The 20,257-nt window shown below is 51.2% G+C and overlaps 1 protein-coding gene across 1 annotated transcript in view; it reads left to right on the forward strand.

Moving 5' to 3' along the window:
* Positions 1–20,024, forward strand: part of C19H14orf132 (chromosome 19 C14orf132 homolog) — a 59,559-nt gene extending 39,535 nt beyond the window's left edge. The window contains exon 6 of the mRNA XM_055555902.1: positions 11,691–20,024. Coding sequence (XP_055411877.1) covers positions 11,691–11,915 — 225 coding nt within the window. The 3' untranslated portion in view covers positions 11,916–20,024. The remainder of the gene's footprint in view (positions 1–11,690) is intronic.
* Positions 20,025–20,257: the final 233 nt, after the last annotated feature.

Consider the following 20,257-nt stretch of genomic DNA (forward strand, 5'->3'; position numbering starts at 1 on the left):
AAGTTTTCACCGTCCAGTGCAGGAGGTGCAGGTTCGATCCCTGGTTAGGGAGCTAAGATCCCCCGCGCCTCAAAACCAAAAAGCCAAAACATAAAGCAGAAGAAGTAGTGTAGCAAATTCAATGAAGACTTTAAAAATCGCTGACGTAAAAAAAAAAAAATCTTAAAAAAAAATGTTCTCTGTGTGCACTCAGCACTGGCCTGAATGGCATTCTGCCTGGTCACATTTGGGGGTGCCGCATGGCTCCCCTCTCTCTTTGAGGGAATAAAGCACCTCTCCTCTTGGTCCTGCACAGCGTCAGCATCCACATACATTGGCTGTGGGGTGAGGCTTCACCCCTCACATACACGATGATGGTACCCAACCCAAGGGGTTCGTTGTTCATGATAAAATGCAGCCATGCCCATAAGATGCCCAGGGCATACCTGGCATAGAGCAGGCTCTCGATAAATGGTAGCTACTGTTTTTATTTCCTCCACTTTGTCTTTAATTAAAAAGTCTTCAGTGTGTAAACACTAGCCAACAGGAGTGGCAAATATTGCCATTAACTTCAGCCTCCACAGAAGAAACACATAGGGAGGTGGGTGGCTGCCTGTGCGCTCTCAAGTTTGATGGAAGGGCAGGACTGCTCTTTTGACTTGTGCTCTTTGAACAAAAGAGCCAAGTGTGGAGGCCAGTTCTCTGCCGGGGTAGCATCGCCAGGTGTCACGTGACTTCATGAGACAGCCCGTGGGCTTGGTGGTCCGGAGGCCTGGATGCCAGTCCCAGGTGTGTGATGCTCATTAGTGGTTTTAGACAAGACGCCTAAAGCCTGGGGCTGGGGGCGGTCACTGCAGACTAGCCCTGGTGCTGATCCTGACCCTGAGCTTCTGGGGAAGGAGGCAGAGCCCTCCCGCTGAGGCGAAAAGGATTTCCCACTTTCCAGGAAGCCCAAAGCAGGTCTGTTTGGAGCTCTTAGTTTCTGCCTGCATCAGAGCAAGCACGTGTCTGGGGTCACGTGGGGCATCTGCTGGTTGGCACGGCTGGTAGAGAAGGTGGGCAGAACACAGCTGTGGTTGTTAGCCCAGTTAAATTTGAATGTCAGATAATTTTTTACTACACATATAATTTTTTTTGCTCAAAATATGTCTAATACGACATTTGAGATATACGAAAATTATTTAGGGCTTCCTAGGGGCCTTCTGCGGAGAAGGCAATGGCAACCCACTCCAGTACTCTTGCCTGGAAAATCCCATGGACGGAGGAGCCTGGTAGGCTGCAGTCCATGGGGTCGCTAAGAGTCGGACACGACTGAGCAACTTCACTTTCACGTTTCACTTTCATGCATTGGAGAAGGAAATGGCAACCCACACCAGTATTCTTGCCTGGAGAATCCCAGGGACAGGGGAGCCTGGTGGGCTGCCGTCTGTGGGGTCGCACAGAGTTGGACATGACTGACGCAACTTAGCAGCAGCAACAGTAGCAGCAGCAGCAGGGGCCTTCTGGGAGAAGGCAACGGCACCCCACTCCAGTACTCTTGCCTGGAAAATCCCATGGACAGAGGAGCCTGGTAGGCTGCAGTACCTGGGGTCGCTGCGAGTCAGACACGACTGAGCAGCTTTACTTTCACTTTTCACTTTCATGCATTGGGGAAGGAAACGGCAACCCACTCCAGTGTTCTTGCCCGGAGAATCCCAGGGATGGCGGAGCCTGGTGGGCTGCCGTCTATGGGGTCGCACGGAGTAGAACACGACTGAAGCGACTTAGCAGCAGCAGGTGGCGCTAGTGGTAAAAAAAATCCGCCTGCCAATGCTGGAGACAGAAGAGATACGGGTTTGATCCCTAGGTCCAGAAGATCCCCTGGAGGAGGGCATGACAGCCTACTCCAGTGTTCTTGCCTGCAGAATCCCATGGACAGAGGAGCCTGGTGGGCTACAGTCCACAGGGTCACAAAGTCAGACTCTATTGAAGTGACTTCACACACACACACACACACAGACACATACACAAAATTATTTTACTCAGTTCAGTTCAGTCACTCAGTCGTGTCCGATTCTTTGCGACCCCATGGACTGCAGCATACCAGGCCTCCTTGTCCATCATCAGCTCCCAGAGTATTTTACTACTATTATACAAAAAAAAATTATTTTGTTGTTTATCTGAAATTCACATTTAACTGGGGGCCCTGTATTTTGTCTGAGGAATATTTTAAAAATTTTATTGGAGTCTAGTTGATTTACAATGTTGTGTTCATTTTAGGAGGACAGCAAAATGAATCAGTTATATATATATATATGTATATCTGCTCTTTTTTTAAGATTCTTCTTCCATGTAGGCTATTACAGAGTATATTGTCAAGTTCCTGTGCTGTGCAGGAGGTCCTTATTAGTTCTGAGGACTTTATCTGAGTGATTATCTGATGATCTCACCACTCAGGTCTCACTTTACAGCCATTTATAACTGACTCTTGGCTTCTTAGTGTCTGGCAGGCTTCTGAGCACTGGGCTTGAACCTTAGGGATGGCTTATCTGAGCTTCCTCCCTGGTGAATGAGGTTTGGAAAGAGGGGCAGGGCTGCAGCGGCCAGACCCCAAGTCTCCTGGCCCCAAAGGGATGTAGAACAATAGGAATGTTTTTGTGTGTTAGTTGCTCAATCGTATCCGACTCTTTGCAACCCCATAGACTGTAGCCCGCCAGGCTCCTCTGTCCATGGGATTCTCCCGGCAAGCGTACTGGAGTGGGTTGCCATTTCCTTCTCCACGGGATCTTCCTGACCCAGGGATCGAACCCTGGTCTCCTGCATTGCAGGCAGATTCTTTACCGTCTGAGCTACCAGGAATGTTTTTACTCTAGTACAAATTTAACTTTTTCATCCACACTGTTGTGGTCACTGTGCGGCACACATGGCCAAGTGTGGTGTGGACTGGCTCCAGGGGGGCGTGGCTGCTGTGGGCACTGGGGCCCCATCCTCCAGAGTCTAGTTGAATCTACGTGTGCCTGGGCCAGAACCCTGCACTGCCAGGGCCCTGAGGAGGGCCTTCGAGGGGGCAGAGTCTGGTGGAGCCCAGGGTATATAGCCAGTAAGCTCCCTTCATCAGCCACCACCAACAAACGTCCCCTTCTGTGCAAGGTGCTCGTTATTCAGGAAAGTGTCTGGCTGGGCTATGGTGACCGCTCTTTGAAGATTTTCTTTTGAAAGCATCTTCTGCTCCTTCCCCTGGAGGGGCCCAGCTTAGGGGAGATTTATGTCACTTCTGACTCCTTGGCAGAAACAGATGGGACCTGGAGGCCTTGCCTCCACGGAGCAGCACTGCTGTAGGGGGTGGGGTGGGCACTGCGTGGACCCTGGAGGACGGGGCCCAAGTGTCCATGACAGCCACGCCATCCTGGAGCCCTTCCACGCCATAATGGGCCACACATGCCACACAGTGACCCCAACATGGAAGGACAGGCACCCCAAGGTGGAGGCACCACCCTGGCTTCCGAGGGGTCTGGTCCTAAGCATCTCGTGTGTGGTGCTCTCCAGTGTTGAAAGCATTGAACTGATGTGATGAAGTTTAAAACACCATCCATATGCCCACCAACCAGAACAGACCCCTTCAATATTTAATCATGCTTCCTCATCTTTCTTTTCTTAGAATAACATATTACAAACAGAATCAGTCTCCTTCCCGCCATATCCTCCTTTCTCAGATAAATTACAGCTGCTGCTGCTGTTGTAAATCTGGCTGATATGTTTACCGTCCTTGTCTGTACATTTACATATATGTGGATCCATGCATAATATATAGGATTATTTTTAAGGCATGTTTTTAATTTCAGGGATGATAGCTAAGTTTATCTCGAGACTCGCTTTTTCCTCCCCAAAAGTGTTTTTCACATAGTATAAGGCCCTCCCGGCATCTCCCTTCTTCTTTGAGGCTGTCTACACTTTTTTCCCCCGTCTTAATTTTTTTTTAATGAATTGATTTCTTTTTGCCCGTGCCGGTTCTTCATTGTTGTGTGCGGGCTTCCTCTAATTGTGGCTTCTTATTGTGGTGGCTTCTCTTGTTGAGGAGCACAGGCTCCAGGGCACACGGGCTTCAGTAGCTGTGACTCTCCGGCTCTAGAGCACAGGCTTAGGAGTTGGGTGCATGGGCTTAGTTGCTCCGAAGCATGTGGAATCTTCTCGGACCAGGGATCAAACCCATGTTCCCTGCAGTGTAGGCAGATTCTTAACCATGGGGCCACCAGAGAAGCCCCTCCCCAGTTTTAAATGAAAAATCTGAACCTCAGGTTAAGAAATGGGTCTTGAGCCCACAAAAAGGGAAACGTTGGCTCCAGGCCCAAATCTCAGCATGCCTGTGGGATTCTTGGCCGATGGCCCTGGAGTTCATTCACTCACCAAGTGTTATAGTTTGGAGTGTCTGCCCTGTTCTAGGCTCCAAGATGCTGTGGGAAGGGGGGAAGGTCCTCACTGTCCTGGCAGTTATGGTCAGGAAATCTTTCAGGTAACATAGACCTTCAGCACTCTGTTCTGCTGTCCCCGCTTCAATAAGCCAACAAGACTTTTTCTGATCTTGACAAGATCATCCCTGATGAGGAAATGAGTTCCTTGCTCCCAGCCCCATCCTCACCCCATGCAGTGTCCTTCTGATTGCTAGCATCTAACTGAGCAAGGGGCTTCCTGGGTGGCTCAGTGGTAAAGAACCCACCTGCCAAGCAGGAGACGGAGGTTCGATCCCTGGGTTGGGAAGAGCCCCTGGAGAAGGAAATGGCAAGCTGCTTCAGTATTCTTGCCTGGGAAGTCCCATGGACGGAGGAGTTTGGCGGGCTCCAGTCCATGGGGTCGCAAGAGGGCTGAATATAACTTAGCAATTAAATGACTGAGCAAGAGAAGACTTCTTTTCTTGTTCTTTCTCCTCAAGCCATGCTCTTTTCTGCATGATGGACCTCCTGGTGTTTGAAGTTAGGAATCATCACCCCCAGATCTGAGCCGTGAACTCATCCAGGCCACTCATCCCCTCCTCAGGGGTCCAGTGACGACACCTGCCCACGGGTATGAGAAGGCCCAGTTACTCATCTCCATAAGACTGTGACATCCAGAGGTCAGTTCCGAAAGCAGCTTAAAATTAGACCTGGCCGGCTGGATGGGGCTTTCAGAAAGACCTTCCAGAGGCTTCTGGGGTCACCTGACTGAAGTGACTTTAGCCGTTATTCCCTCGTTCTTACCAGGAGTCAGTTTCTGGTCAGATCTTCCCAACTCCCAGATGGTGGAATTGAGGCCAACCTTTTTTGGTTTTCTATTCATGGGATTTTGCTGTCTATAGTTATTTTCATGTCTTACCTGGCACTTTGAAGTAGACTCTGTTTCACAAAGGGAAAAAACCGTCAAAACCAACAAACCCGAGGCGGTGGATTGAGCAACAGTGCTGATTGGACTCAGAGCATCTCTTGGCAGGTGGTCTCAACAAAACCTGTGGGGATGTGGAGGGTGGTCTGTACACTCACAAAGGAGCATCTGATTAACTGATCGCACAAAAACTCACACCCGGAAAGGCCAGGTTCTCAACTCCCTCACTTTAGCTGAAGCAGCTGAATAACCGAGAATACTCTCGGTTTTGAATTACTACACAAACAGGAGAAGAAAAGAATATTCGGAATGACTGAGTGACCGGTGCCACATTTTATTTATCCTAGATGACCTGATTCCCTCCTTGGGAGAATCCAGTGGTTCTACCGTATTATCGCCGGCACTTACAGGGAAGGAGATGGGGGCGAGTTGGGTAAACGATTCACTCGGCTATACTCTCTGTAACAAAGCAGGGTTCACCCCCGAGTCTTTCTGACACCAGAGCCCACCCCTCTCCCACACCCTGAGGTGGCAGAATCAGACACGGGCTGTGACCCTGAGGTTTAGAGCAGAGAGGGGCTCACCATGGAGAACGAGCTGTCCCATCACCCGGGAGCTCTGGGATCAGGGGTAGGAAATCGGCCGTCGGCTGATTTCAAGTTCAGTAATTCCACACGGTCGTCCTTGTCACTTTCTCTGTTACAAATGGAGGTGAGGGGGACTGAGATGAGAGGGCCGTGGCCTTGCCTTCAAGAGTTCCCCGTGTGGTGGGAGATCCACCTCCAGTCAGCCAGGCCTGTGGTAGGCACCTTACATGGCCAGAGACCTTGCAGGCATGAGGAAGATTAAGGGTCTTGAGATGGGAGATGGCCCGAGGGAGCCCAGTATAATGAGTGCAGTCAGACTTCAGACCTCCAGAACTGTAAGATAATAAATGCGTGTCATTTTAATTTTTTATTTTTGCCATACCGAGTGCCCCATGGAACTTCCCTGACTGGGGGTGGGGGGAGAGGGAGGGCAGGGATTGAACCCATGGCCTCTGCAGGGGGAGCGTGGAGTCTTAACCACTAGAGCACCAGGGAAGTCAAATGTGTGTTGTTTTAAGCCACTGAGTTTGTGGCAATAGGAAACTTAAACGACATTAACTACCCACAGAACTGGATAGGGAGGGGCACAGGTGAGGCCTCTGGGAGGAGAAGTTAGCAGCCCCTTTGCAAGTAAGTGGCAGGGCTGTGTCAGCCTGGGAAGCTGCTCTCTCCTCCCCCCACCAACCAAAGGCTCTGGCCAGTGCCCCGCCTTTTCCCCCAACGATTTGGATGAAAATACCCACTGTGCCTCCATATCCCCTGAAGAGAGGAGAGGAGGGATCAGGCTAACGTCCAGAGATCTCAACAGAAGTGGAGTCAGGGGGCAGGGAGTGGTCTGTCTAAGAACCTAGGGCCCTGGGGGTTGGGAGAAGGAGAAGCTGAGATGGTCGCTGGGCAGAGGACAACGGGTGTGTGATTAATTCCGGGGAGGGGCGTGCAGCAGAGGTGTCAGGAAAGGGGGCTAAACCAACCTTGAAGTCCAGGCTTGCTCGGGAGGGAGAAATTCAGCTTCCGGCCTGGCCTGAGCCCCACCTTCTAAGAGGCCACCAGCTAACAGTGTCTTCATCTTCACCTGAAGTAAGGGTGGGCGGGTCAGATGAAGACCCTAGAGAAGGGTGGTGCCATGTCAGGGCTGCTGGAGGAGACGGTACTCCCCCAGGTAGGGGTGGGATCAGTGGGGATATGCTGGAGGGGTAGAATCGGCCAACAGTGTTGTCGGTCTAGGTTGAGGGTGGTTGTCACTCATCTCTCAATCAGCAGGATTTATCAGGCAGCACTGTGCTGATGATCTGGGCGAGGCTTTAGAAATTCCACGATGAGAAGTAACTTGTCTGCTCCTCGCTGAGAGCTTCCAGACCTCTGGGGGGGCCGAGATAAGAACTGCATCTTGAGACAGGAGCCCCCAAGGAGAGGTTGTGGTCTTGGGGGTACACAGGATGGAAGGCTATAGTGGACAGGACCATTAGCTAAGATCCAAAGGGTGAGTAGGTTTCACGGGAAAGTCTGGGCCCCTCCCTGCAGGACAGTCGATCACTGCCTCTGCTGACCCCCTAGAATGGATGTGCGTGATTCATCTGTAACCCGTCTCATCTATATCACCAGCTGAGGGGCAAAACAAGGTCATAGCTCTTCTATTTAAACTTTTGATTGTATTTTTAATAGAAGATACGTTAATTATTGTTCTCATTTGTGTTTGTCATCCTATCTATTAAAATATACTTAGTATAACATACACTAATTTAATAATTTAATACACTGTTATAATAGACACATGTAAGGAGGTTACTGTTTAATCGCTATGTCGTGTCTGGCTCTTTGCAACCCCATGGACTGTAGCCCACCAGGCTCCTCTGTCCATGAAATTTCCCAGACAAGAATGCTGGAGTGGATTGCCGTTTACTTCTCCAGGGGATCTTCCTGACCCAGGGATTGAACCCACGTCTCCTGCATTGGCAGGCGGATTCTACACCACTGAGTCACCAGGGAAGCCCAGAAAGAAATATGCATAAGTAAAAAGATCATGTCAGTTAATCCCACTGTTCAGTTAACCAGTTCACATCTAGTGTCTTCCCAGATTTTTCTGATGCACATGTACACGTATAGGGCTTCCCTGGTGTCTCATACGGTAGAGAATCTGCCTGCAATGTGGGAGACCTGGGTTCGATCCCTGGGTTGGGAACATCCCCTGGAGAAGGGAATGGCAGCCCATTCCAGTATTCTTGCCTAGAGAATCCCCATGGACAGAGGACCCTGGTGGGCTACAGTTTATGGTGTTGCAAAAAGTTGGACATGAGTGAGCAACTAATGCACACACACACACATACATGTATAAATATTTTTACAAAAATATCATACTGTTAATACCATGTATAATGTTATTGTGTTATCTGTATTTTACTTGACCTGCATATAGGTCTGTATCATTAAGACTGTGTAATCTGCTGGATAGATACACCAGAATTTATTTAATTCCCTCCACTGAACATTTTGTGTAATATTTAGACAACATCTTTGTGTATCTCTGGTATAATTGTTTCCCTAGGATAAAGTTCTAGAAATAGAACTGCAAGGTCTAAGAAAGGAGGACCTGAGTATAAATGCAGCCCCAGATAAATTCTCACAAAGTGAACTCACCTCTGTGACCTGCAGCGCCACCCTGCCGCCCGCCCCTTTCAAGGATCAGCAGGAGGCCTCTCCTGGTCGCCCCCTGGTGGCCTGTGTTCATCACTACAGCTCCCAGATTGACACCTGTCTGCTGCTGCTGCTGCTGCTAAGTCGCTTCAGTCGTGTCCGACTCTGTGCGACCCCATAGACAGCAGCCCACCAGGCTCCCCCGTCCCCAGGATTCTCCAGGCAAGAACACTGGAGTGGGTTGCCATTTCCTTCTCCAATGCATCAAAGTGAAAAGTGAAAGTGAAGTCGCTCAGTCCTGTCCGACTCTTAGCGACCCAATGAACTACAGCCTACCAGGCTCCTCTGTCCATGGGATTTTCCAGGCCCAGATTGACACCTGTCTGGTCCCCACCTAAATAAAGGACCAAGCTGTGCTGTGGATGAAATGCCGAGCTCCTCTGAGCGTGAGCCAGTCAAAGGCTGCTCTTTGCAGCCCACGCAGATGCTCAAAAGCACCCGTTGCCCCAGTCATGGGGCATCCTTTAAAAAGAGGCCACTGAGATTTGGAGCAGGCCGCACACGGAACTGCCTGCAAGTAGCCTCTCTGTGTGAATTTGCTAATGGTTTGGGTTCCTCTCAGACATTCTTTCTTTTTTATTCCATCCTTCCCTCCTGCCCCTCTTTTTTGCTCCTTCTCCTTTCGTGCTCTCATCCCCAGCCCAGAACGTGGACCCCCAGAAGCAGGGGCCTCCCCGATCTGGCTTACTGCTGCAGAGTCTAGAACTGTGGCCCCTAATTAATAGTCCCTAGGAAATGGCAACCCATTCCAGTGTTCTTGCCTGGAGAATCCCAGGGACAGCGGAGCCTGGTGGGCTGCCGTCTATGGGGTCACACAGAGTCAGACACGACTGAAGCGACTTAGCAGCAGCAGCAGTACAAGTCAGACGAATGGCTGAATGAGGCAGTCCCTGCTCTGCTCCCATCATCCCCCCGGGCAGTACACACATCCCCGCTGGAGCGTGGTCCCAGGGGGCAGTGACTGTGCCGGGACCCAGTACTGAGTCTGATCCAGGAATGGGGAAGGCTGTGGATATAACAGGAAGCACCCTGGCCCCAGACCAGTGTGTCTGACTGGTCTCAGACTTGACCCCAGCACAGATGAGTGCAGTGGTCTTGACCTTTACTTACCCATCTGTGAAATAGGGATACCATGGTACCCTGCAGTTGGAGAACTAAATGATTAAATGAGAGTGTTTTAAGATCTCCAGCACATTCCCTGACAATAGCTGGGTCTCTGTATGGGCAGTAGTAGTTGCTCGGTAAATGTTATCCACGGAAGGCTTAACTGTCTAGTGCTCATTCATTCATGTGCCATGAAAAAAGTTTATTATGGGCCTAAAAGTTGCCAAGGGGTTTCCCTGGTGGCTCAGTGATATAGAACCCACCTGCCAATGTGGCTGGCTCAGGTTCGATCCCTGGGTCGGGAATATCCCCTGGAGAAGGAAAGGGCATCCCACTCCAGTATTCTTGCCTGAGAAATCCTATGGACAGAGGAGTCTGGTAGACTGAAGTCTAAACAATGACAGTAGCTGCCAAAGCCAACTCTGGGACTTAAGGCGTATCAGCCTGTAAATGTGTCTGGAAGGGTCTGGACGGCCTGGACATTGATCTTCTGGACCACATCCAGGGCCAAGCCCTCCCCTTGAGCAACCCACCTCCACAACACCCCCCCTCCCCTGCCACCCTGTCACCGAGTCTCAGGAGCAAAAGCCTTTACAAATGGAAGGAGAAGCTCTGATCCCTAGAGTGCAAACATGTGGCATCTTTCTGGGCAGTAAAGCATCCTTTACTTTAGTCATCCTTCTGAGGGGAATTAGTCATCCTTCTGAGAATTCTGTCCCTGAGTACTAGAAGCTCTGAAACAGTCATTGACTGGGAAATGTCTGTATTTGGGTCTGCTCCAAAAAATAAATATGCACATGCAAGCCTGTGTGGATGCCCAAGTGTATGAACAAGGATGTTGTTGTTGCTGTTCAGTCACCAAGTCGTGTCCAACTCTTCGTGACCCCATGGACTGCAGCACGCCAGGCCTCCCTGTCCTTTACCATTTCCCAGAGTTTGCCCAAGTTCATGTCCATTGAATCAGTGATGCCGTCCAACCATCTCACCCTCTGTCACCCCCGTCTCCTCCTGCCTTCAGTCTTTCCCAGCATCAGGGTCTTTTCCAATGATCAGCTGTTTGGATCAGATGGCCCAAGTATTAGAGCTTTAGCTTCAACATCAGTCCTTCCAAAGAGTATTCAGGGTTTATTTCCTTTAAGATTGACTGGTTAGATCTCCTTGCTATCCAAGGGACTCAAGAGTCTTCTCCAACACCACAGTTCAAAAGCATCAATTCTTCGGCGCTCTGCCTTCCTTATTGTCCAACTCTCACGTCCTTACATGATTACTGGAAAGATCATAGCCTTGACTATCCCGACCTTTGTCAGCAAAGCGATATCTTTTCTTTTTAACACACTGTCTAGGTTTGCCATATATAATAGGAAAACATCCAAATTCCTAAATCTCCAGTTCTGGGGAAATGATTAAATTATGGCTTGTATTTAGGATAGAATATTATACAACTGTAAAATCGCATTTTGATAGGCTTTTTAATACAGGAGTATAAAACAACATGTTTAAATGTTTTCTCTCTCATACACACACACACACACACACACACACACACACAAATTGGAAAGGAAAATTTCACAATATTGTTTATCCCAAAGTGGTAAAATTGCGATTCTCTTTTTTCCTCTCCTTTTGTATTTTCTTAATGTTCTGTGCTGAGCCCATATTATTTTTACAGTTAGGAGAAGAATAAAGACATGTGCGGATGTGTGCTGTCGGGGGGCTGGGGGCTGGTGTTTAGAGAGGGAGGGTCTGTACGTCCTAGTGAATTGCCAGCTTGCAGGATTGTCACCTGCAAGGTTGCCATGAACGTCTGCCTCAAAAGGTTGCTGTGAGCGCTCCTTTTTCTAGCTGAAAAGACGCGCTGTCGTTTATTTAAAGGCCAGACGCAAATCCCGGTTTAGGGCTGTATCTTCACGCGGGGCTGCCGGACCAGCCACCCTCCCCTCTGCGGGCGGCCCTCCAGCCCCAGGCCCTGGTTAATTCTCTCTCTCTCCTTCTTCCCAGCTACCCATGATGGGAGGAGCCTTCATGGACTCGCCCAATGAGGACTTCAGCACCGAGTACTCCCTCTTTAACTCCTCCACCAACGTGCACGCGGCCTCCAACGGCCAAGGGCAGCCGGAGGAGCCGCCCAGGTCCTCCAACGACGCTGTGCTGCTCTGGATCGCCATCATAGCGACACTGGGGAACATCGTGGTGGTGGGGGTGGTGTACGCCTTCACCTTCTGAGCCACGGGAGCTCCGGGCCGGCCCGCCTGCGCTGGGCGCACCGCGGGCGCGGTCCCCACTGGCCTGTGACCGCACCCATGTTCTAGAACCATGAGTTCTGACCGGGAGCACAGCCTCTCAAGCGGAGCGACCATGCATCCGGAATTTACCCCAAGCAGCCCCGATTTCAAAAACCCTCTGCTGTGGTTCTGCTGATCCAGAAAATGTGGAAGCCTGGGCATCCGGCCCCTGGAGGCACGACAAGGCAAAACCTTCGGGGAACAGGTTGGAAAATTCTTGAAACTGCATTCCCCCAACATGAGACCGGAGGGAGCAGTCAAGTTTGGTTTAAAATACAGACATGATTGGATGATCCCTTGCTGGCACTAAATCATCACTCACGTGTCTCGTTTTTAAGCAAACCTATTAATATCACACCCGGGTTGTGGGGTGCTGGGGCAAGGGAGGCCTTCAGGACCCGAGTGTTTCCACCCCAATCTGGTTTCTCACTCGGCCCCTTGGAATATCCGTGGTGGTCCCTGGAAATGTCATAGAACATTCCTCCTTTAACTTGGAAATGGCCTCTTTGATGCCAGTCACCTGACCCCTTATGAAACCCAAGAATGGGGGAATTCCTGGTGACGTGGATCTCAGGGGTGGTAGTGATGGTGATTTTTATCTGCTGGATGGACTTTCTCACCTTTGTAAAGAGAAGAGAAGGCGCCTTTAAAAATTAGACTTGCCAGGTGGATGCTGGCTACCCACTCAAGAGGCTCTTTCTTCTCTCAGAAGTTACGGAACTCTAGAGATGAGGTCTGTGCATCTCGTGAATTGGTGGGTGGGAGAGAGAGGGGCGTGACTTGCCTGTGGTCCCAGAGTATGGAACGGCAGGGGTCAGAGCAGGAGAGACATTTCCTGACTGTGATTCAAGGCTGTCTCTGCCCCACCTCAGCCCTTTCTTGAGTACATTCCTGCCTTCTCAGCTGCCCTGGGTGGGGAGAGACTATTCAGATGGTTCTGAAGCTGTGTGCAGGGTGGGCAGGGCGTTAAGGCACCCACACTTTAAACTCCACTAGGCTACCATGGACTCTTGTGATCTGCCTGAGTCAGTTTCCTGATATGCTTAAAAATCAGTGGCTGGGGAATTCTGGCTAGCCTGGGAGCCCTCTTATTAAGACCACAGGCCTGTTGGCCTTTTGAGTGCACCTATGTGCTAGAGGAGATTCACACAGCAAAGGACTCGCTTTTCTTCCATCCTTAGGAAAGTTCATGGAAAAGCGCCCCCCTTCCCCAAGACAGCCCTCCCTGTCCCCCCAAGAGTAGGGGGAGCTAGGACACAGGCTGGCTTGCCCACAAGCCCAGAGTGGCTTTTTCCTTGCTTCCTGCCTGCAGTTGTACAAAAGGAAATAGATGGCATAAACTCCCTCTAGGTGGCTGAGAAACTTCAAAGACTGGTAAAGAAGCCCTCATGCGTATTTGGGGACAATTATTAAAAAAAAAAGAAGGCTGAATTCGTCACTGTGGTGTCAGGAGAAAAGGAATGTTCTTGATGACAGGCGAAGGGACATCTTAAATGTCCGGAGGCAGCCACTTGTCTCTGGGAGGTTGGCCCCGAGCTGCTGCATTAATGGGGTTACCAGCCTGACCTCCAGATGGCTTTGACCTTCACTTGACCTTCAGCTCAAGTGGCGGTCATGAGCGCTGAGCATTAGCGTGGCCTTTGGGGATTGGGAGAAGGGATGTTGTACCGCCTCCCTGGACTCTGTGGAACCGCTGAGCGGAGCGGTCCTCGCTGTCTGCAGGTAGGACCAGCTTAGAGGCAGGGCTCGGTGGTGGCCATTTCGAGCACAGCATCTCAGATGCTTCTCCAGTAACCTTCTCTTTGTCAAGGCCTGGGCCCTGCCTGCCCCGTGAGCAAGGTCTTCATAAAATAGACACGTGTCTTCATGAGCAAACCCAAGGAGTGAAGTCCAGAGCCAGGGTTGGGGAGACAAGCTGTCTTCATGGGGCTCACTCCCGTCCAAACACCCCCATTCTTTGCCTTCTGAACCCACGTTCCCTGGAAGCCTGCAGCCCTGTCCGAGGTAGGTAGCAGCTCCCTGTACTCAAATGGCCTGTGGGGATGGCCCTGGGAGAGAAGGTTCTATGTTGGTAACTCAGGGAGGAGAGGGGAAGAGCGGAAAGGTTGACTTTTAGCTCTAAGGAGGCCTCCAACCTTCCAGGGCAGCCCTGGGGGGCCCCACATTCACTGGGTGTTTCTGGGCATGGGAGTCTCCCCTATGAAGGTTTTCTTTCCCCTGACGAGAATGTTAGTTAAATTCAACTTTCAAGTCTCTCTCTCTTCTTAATGTCAGGGCCAGAGATGATCAGGAGTTTCAGGGACCTTCTTGTGCAAACTTGACATCCATACAGATCGCAGTGTCTTACCCAGGGTCAGCCCACTCCATCTCCTATGATTTTGTTTATTTTTTTCCAACTTTACTCAGATAACATCGGGGATTGACGTGCCTGTTAATTTCCAGCCAGAGTGCGCTGTCTTCTCCCTCTGGCCACAGAAGGGGTCCTGTCTTTGATGTTAAGTAAAGGCCGTATTGCTTGAGTCTGTCCAAGCCTTGTGCCCTGTTAACAGGCACAGATGTAATCTTCACCATTACCTTTGGTGGCGCTAGTGGTAAAGAACCCACCTGCCAATGCAGGACACCTAAGAGATGAGGATTCGATTCCTGGGTCAGGAAGACATCCTGCAAGACGGCATGGCAACCCACTCCAGTATTCTTGCCTGGAGAATCCCATGGACAGAGGAGCCTGGCGGGCTACAGTCCCTGGGGTTGCAAAGAGTCAGACATGACTGAAGTGACTGAGCATGTAGGCATTACTCTACATCATTGTTCCGATATACAGATAAGGGGCCAGAAGCTCAGAGGAGTGGAATAACTTGCCTGAGGCCACAGCAGCAAAGTGACGGTCAAGATGAACCGGAACTATCTGGTCCCAAAGCCAGGCTCTTTCTGGAACGCTGTGCAGCCTTTAGTAGCTGTGTGGCATCTCCAGGCACCTTTAAACCAGGCCCTGAGTCTCTAGAGGCCATTTCCCCCCCTCGCTGTGGTATGGCCTGGCCGGCTCTGACCTCTGCAGGTGGAAGTGTCTGACCATCCTGGGCTGGGACATGCTCAGCCTCCTTGGGAAGGGGGTCCCTATTGTCTGCCCGCCTCTTTAAGTTGAACTCAAGTCTCTTTCCTTGGCCAGAGAAGCGCCCAGAGACCAGCGTTCTCAGGACACACACAGAAGGGCCCTGACTCAGAGCCCCACAGGGGGGCCCACATGAGGAGGGGCTCACACAGCCAGAATTGATAAGGACAATCCTGGGATGGTCGGCACTGCAGGTTGGGCCCCAACCCCGGGCTCAGGCCTTCTGCTGAGCGCCAAGACTCTCCTGAGCAAGGGGGATGGATGCTTCTCCCTTGGACCCTGTTCTGGGGCTCCCGTTCTGGCTTCTCCCGGGTGAGGCTGGCTCCTGAGCCCACCCTGGCTTGACAGGCCCATGGTGAGGAAGGAGGGATTTGCCTCTTCAGTGGCTGCTCCTCAGAGGAAGCGTCCTACCTTTTCTGGAATGTTCTCTGTACTTGCTTCTCCCCTTGCCCCTCCACTTCCCCTCGGCAAGCTGTGAGCATCCCACATCCCACACCTGCGGGTGCTTGCGTCTCACCGCACACAGCAACACTTGATTTAGGAGGGCAGGAGTTGTGGTCCCTGGAGCTTTTGAGGAGCAGCCAAGCCAGAGGACACTGGAGCCGGGCATGTCCCCAGGGGATTCGTAGGCCCTGGGGGAGACGATCGCTCTGCAGGCTCCCGCTCTGTCATCGCTGCCCTTTCCCTGGGTCCAAGGTCAAGAGGCAAATGAGGCTCCCTTGGCCCCATCTACCCATCTATCTCCCAGAGAAAGAAGCTCGTTTCTCCTTTAGGGAGTCCCCGGGGATCCAAGGGGAGAACTGGCTAGTAAGTACCGCTGGGCTCGAGAGACACAGGCCACTTTCCAGCTTGTTCTAAATGGAAGGCCTGGCTGCCTGCCGGCCCACTAGCATCCCTTGGAAGCTGTCCCTGGAGACTGGAGAGACTTGGCCGCTGTCTGCACTGCAGCCCGACTCCTTCCAGACAAACGGTCCTCTCCTCCTGCAGGAAACTGACCTTCTCTCCTTATTAATAGTGATACCATTAACCGTGATTATTTTTCCTGCTGTCAGCCTACACACCTTCCTTGTGCTGTGAGCCATATCTCCTTTACTTCTCCAATCATCCCTCGGCAGGGGTGAGGGTGCAGAGAGGTGCACGGGGATCATTGTCATTTTTTTTTGTAGAGGAAGCTGAGGCCAGGCTGTGTGGCTGAGGAGCTGTGATCAGACTGTAGGCTTGCTGGTTACCTCACGTCTCCCTGCATCCACACCCTCTGTGATGAGCCCTCTGGGATGGAGCAACCTCGATAGGCCTCTGAGGCTGGGCTCTGCTGGTCCTAGAGCATGGATTTCAGTAGAAGTCCTAGAAAGGGGCAGACAGCCGTGCACAGGTATTTGTCAGTCTCAGAACCTCGCAGCAGCTGGAGGCCTTAGAGAGTGTTTAATCAGGACTTTCGGGAGGTCAGCTGGGGCCAGGCTGTAAGTTAATGGAGAGCTCACAGGCCCCTGGATGGATGCCAGGCTGCGGGTCTCGTGCATTCACCCGGGATCACTGAGGGAACCCAGATTGCCTGCCCCCAGCCTTGGGATGGGCATCCATCGTGTTCTCAGCCAGCTGTCATCTGGCCCCTTTGCCCCTTTAACTGTCCTCTGGGGCTTCCATCATGGCTCAGATGGTAAAGAGTCTGCCTGCAATGCAGGAGACCCGGGTTTGATCCCTGGGTCAGGAAGATCCCCTGGAGAAGGAAATGGCACCCCACTCCAGTGTTCTTGCCTGATAAATCCCATGGACAGAGGAGCCTGGTGGGCTACAGTCTAAACAATAGCAATAGCTGCCAAAGCCAGCTCTGGCACTTAAAGCATATCAGCCTGTAAACGTGTCTGGAAGGGTCTGGATGGCCTGGACATCGATCTTCTGGACCATATCCAGGGCCAAGCCCTGCCTTGGAGCAACCCACCACCCTAACATCTCCTCACTTCCCCCCAATCCCCTCCCCGAGTCTCAGGAGCAAAAGCCTTTACAAATGGAAGGAAAAGCTCTGATCCCTGGAGTGCAAACATGTGGCATCTTTCTGGGCAGTAAAGCAGGGCTGGGGAATTAGTCACCCTTCTGAGAATTCTGTCCCTGAGCACTAGAAGCTCTGAAACAGCTATACCCATTGACTGGGAGATTCTGTATCTGGGTCTGCCCAAAAAAATAAATATGGAAGATCCCATAGACGGAGGAGCTTGGTGTGCCATGGTCCATGGGGTTGAAAAGAGTCGGACATGACAGCAGCTAACACACACACACACACATACACACACACACACACACACCCCACACAGAGCAAGTCCTGGATGTGCTGGGCTGTCCTGATGGAGACGCCCTGGGAGCTGTGCCCCTGGCCTGAGGGAGCAGCGGGAGCCTGGCTGTCCCGTGTGCACCCGTCCTGCCCCGCCTGCTCCACGGGGCCCTGGTCTTGGTCAGCAGTGAGAGGGTGGAGGAGAGCCAGGGGACAGAGCACTGGGAGTGCATGGGGCTGGAGTCAAAAATCTCCAAGTGGAAAAAGAAGCCCCTCCAAGAAACCCAGGAAATCAGAATTATTCAGCGGTGGCTGGGTGTCCCCAGCAAGTCGCTTCTGGAGATCAGAACTTGAGCGTTTTCTTGCCCTTTTTTGAATGGGAGGATGGAGGTGGGCAGGGGCAAAACAATGCAGACCATAGTGACTATAGGGAGGAACGTTCCTCCCAGGGTGAGAAGACAGCAGCTCTTGGGACTGCAATGGAATGAATGGTTGCTGCTGCTGCTGCTAAGTCGCTTCAGTCGTGTCCAACTCTGTGACCCCACAGACGGCAGCCTACCAGGCTCCGCAATCCCTGGAATTCTCCAGGCAAGAACACTGGAGTGGGTTGCCATTTCCTTCTCCAATGCATGAAAGTGAAAAGTGAAAGTGAAGTCAGTCGCTCAGTCGTGTCCGACTCTTAGCCACCCCATGGACTGCAGCCTACCAGGCTCCTCCATTCATGGGATTTTCCAGGCAAGAGTACTGGAGTGGGGTGCCATTGCCTTCTCCAGAATGAATGGTTAAGAGTACCTAAAAGTGACTATGTAAATTTTGGAGTATAAGTCCGCATGGCTTGTTCTGAGTCGTGGTAAAAGTCGTATATTTTTTGTCAAGATAGAGAATAAAGGCAGAGAAAGCCCTTGGAGAGGTTGGTCGGGCTGCCCAGTTCCCAGGATGTGCGGGCACCTGCTTTTTGACCACTGTGCACACTCATGCCTGCCCAGACCTCTCCAGCCAGCTGTCTGGTGAAGCCTTTGATCTACTCCTGGGCCTCCCGCCTTCCCAGGAGGAGGTTTGAGACCCCTGCCGCCTTGGGAAGAAGTCCTGACAGATGTATGAGGCACATCCACAGGGAATCTGTGACTACTGGGGGGATCCAGAGCCCTCCCCGCCACCGAGCCCCCTCCACGTGGTGAGCGGCCACCAGGGGCCTCAGTGTCAGTTTCATCAGCTCTCTTTCCCCCAATGTCATGAACCAGAGAATCACCACGTGTATAGGTTAAAGAGCAGCAGAGGATGGGGTGGTTAGATAGCATCACTGACTCAATGGAAGGAAGTTGAGTAAACTCCGGGAGACTGAAGGACAGGGGAGCCTGGCAGGCCACCGTTGGTGGTGTCACCAAGAGTCAAGACACGACTGAGCAACTGAACAACATCAGTGTGGTTTAAAGTATTGTCCCAGCAATCCAGATGGTTCTGAGCCGGGCTCTGTAAGCTGGCAGAAAGGGAGCTTCTACACTTTCACACTTTCTAAAGGAAATAGAGTCTCCCAGAGGCTTGGGAACATTGCCAGGCCACCCTGGTGACCAGGAGAGTGGGGTCTGGAGCCCAAGGCTTCTATCTATGAAGTTTCTCAACCACTAGGACTGTGGTTCTCATCTGGGAGCAGTTTCATCTCCCAAAGGACCGTTGGCAATGTCTGGAGACAGTTTTGATTTTCATGACATGGGGAGGGGGGGGTGTGCTCTGATAGCACCTAGTGGGTGGAAGCCAGGGGTGCCGCTGACCAGCCCCGGGACAAGGAAGTGTCCATCCCCCCAAGTGCTGATCATGCTGAGGTTGGGAAGGCCAGCACTGCACCACGCCTTCTCTAGTTCCCAGCTACGGGAATCTTCCAAAGCACCTCTTTCCCCAGCTGTGAGTCATTGAATAAATCAAAGGTCTTCTGAGCTACAGAAGTGATCAGGGTTGCTGCCTCAAGTTAAAAAAAAAAAATTCCAGTTGGAAGACAGTGAACTGGAATCTAGCAAGTTGTTCGAAAATCCACGTCCTCTTGCTTTCCATTGTCTTGGGCTTTCATGGGGAGTCACCCTGGCTGGGGCACTCTACAAAGTGGATGTGACAGTGCGGCTGAACTTGTCCCGTGTCCCCCCTCAGCCAGTAACTGTGAGTCTCCGGACCCTGAGGCACCCGACCCCTCGTCAGTCTATCTGAGAGATGCTTCTCGGGGAAAATCTTAGAGGGGGTGGAGATGGGGGAGCTGGCTAACAGACTCGGACAAATCTACATCCTCGCTTGTTTCTGATCTTTTCTCACCCTGTGTCCCCCAGTTGAAACCATACTAACACTCTTTCTACTGTTTAAAGTTTCTACTATTTAAAGTTTTAAACCTTATTCTTGGAACTAGCCACCGTCCAGATGCCAATTCTTCATGCCGAGAAAATCGGAAATATTTCTGTGTCTTACTAATGTTTTCATATTCAACTTGTACATGTAAGTAGTTTACTTAATAAAAAGGTATTTTAACTATTCTTTTAGGCCTTTGCTACTGAAGCCCCCTGGGCTTCACAATGGGATCACTTACTTTTACTACAGTGAAAAGGCTCTTTTCTTAATGTAGGGCTTCCATGTGCTCTTTTGACTCAAAACCTATAACCTTAATGGATGTAAAAAATGTGGCCACGTGGAATTGTGTCCCTTTGACCGTTGGCATTGTTGCTGGTGTTGTCATTTTCTATTATGATAATTAAAAAAAGAAAACAGTTAATTCCTCTGTGTCTGAATCCAACCTGTGCTTTGTCTGAAGGATGCTGTTGACTCATCTTTGAGAGGTTCACCACCAGCGTCTCCTCCCTTCTTGTGCTCCTTCTCATAGGGACAGAGTAAAGGGGCAAAGTAGGTGATTACATAGTCAACACCACTAAGG

Source organism: Bubalus kerabau, chromosome 19 (genome assembly GCF_029407905.1).
Source record: "Bubalus kerabau isolate K-KA32 ecotype Philippines breed swamp buffalo chromosome 19, PCC_UOA_SB_1v2, whole genome shotgun sequence".
Classification (NCBI taxonomy): domain Eukaryota; kingdom Metazoa; phylum Chordata; class Mammalia; order Artiodactyla; family Bovidae; genus Bubalus; species Bubalus kerabau.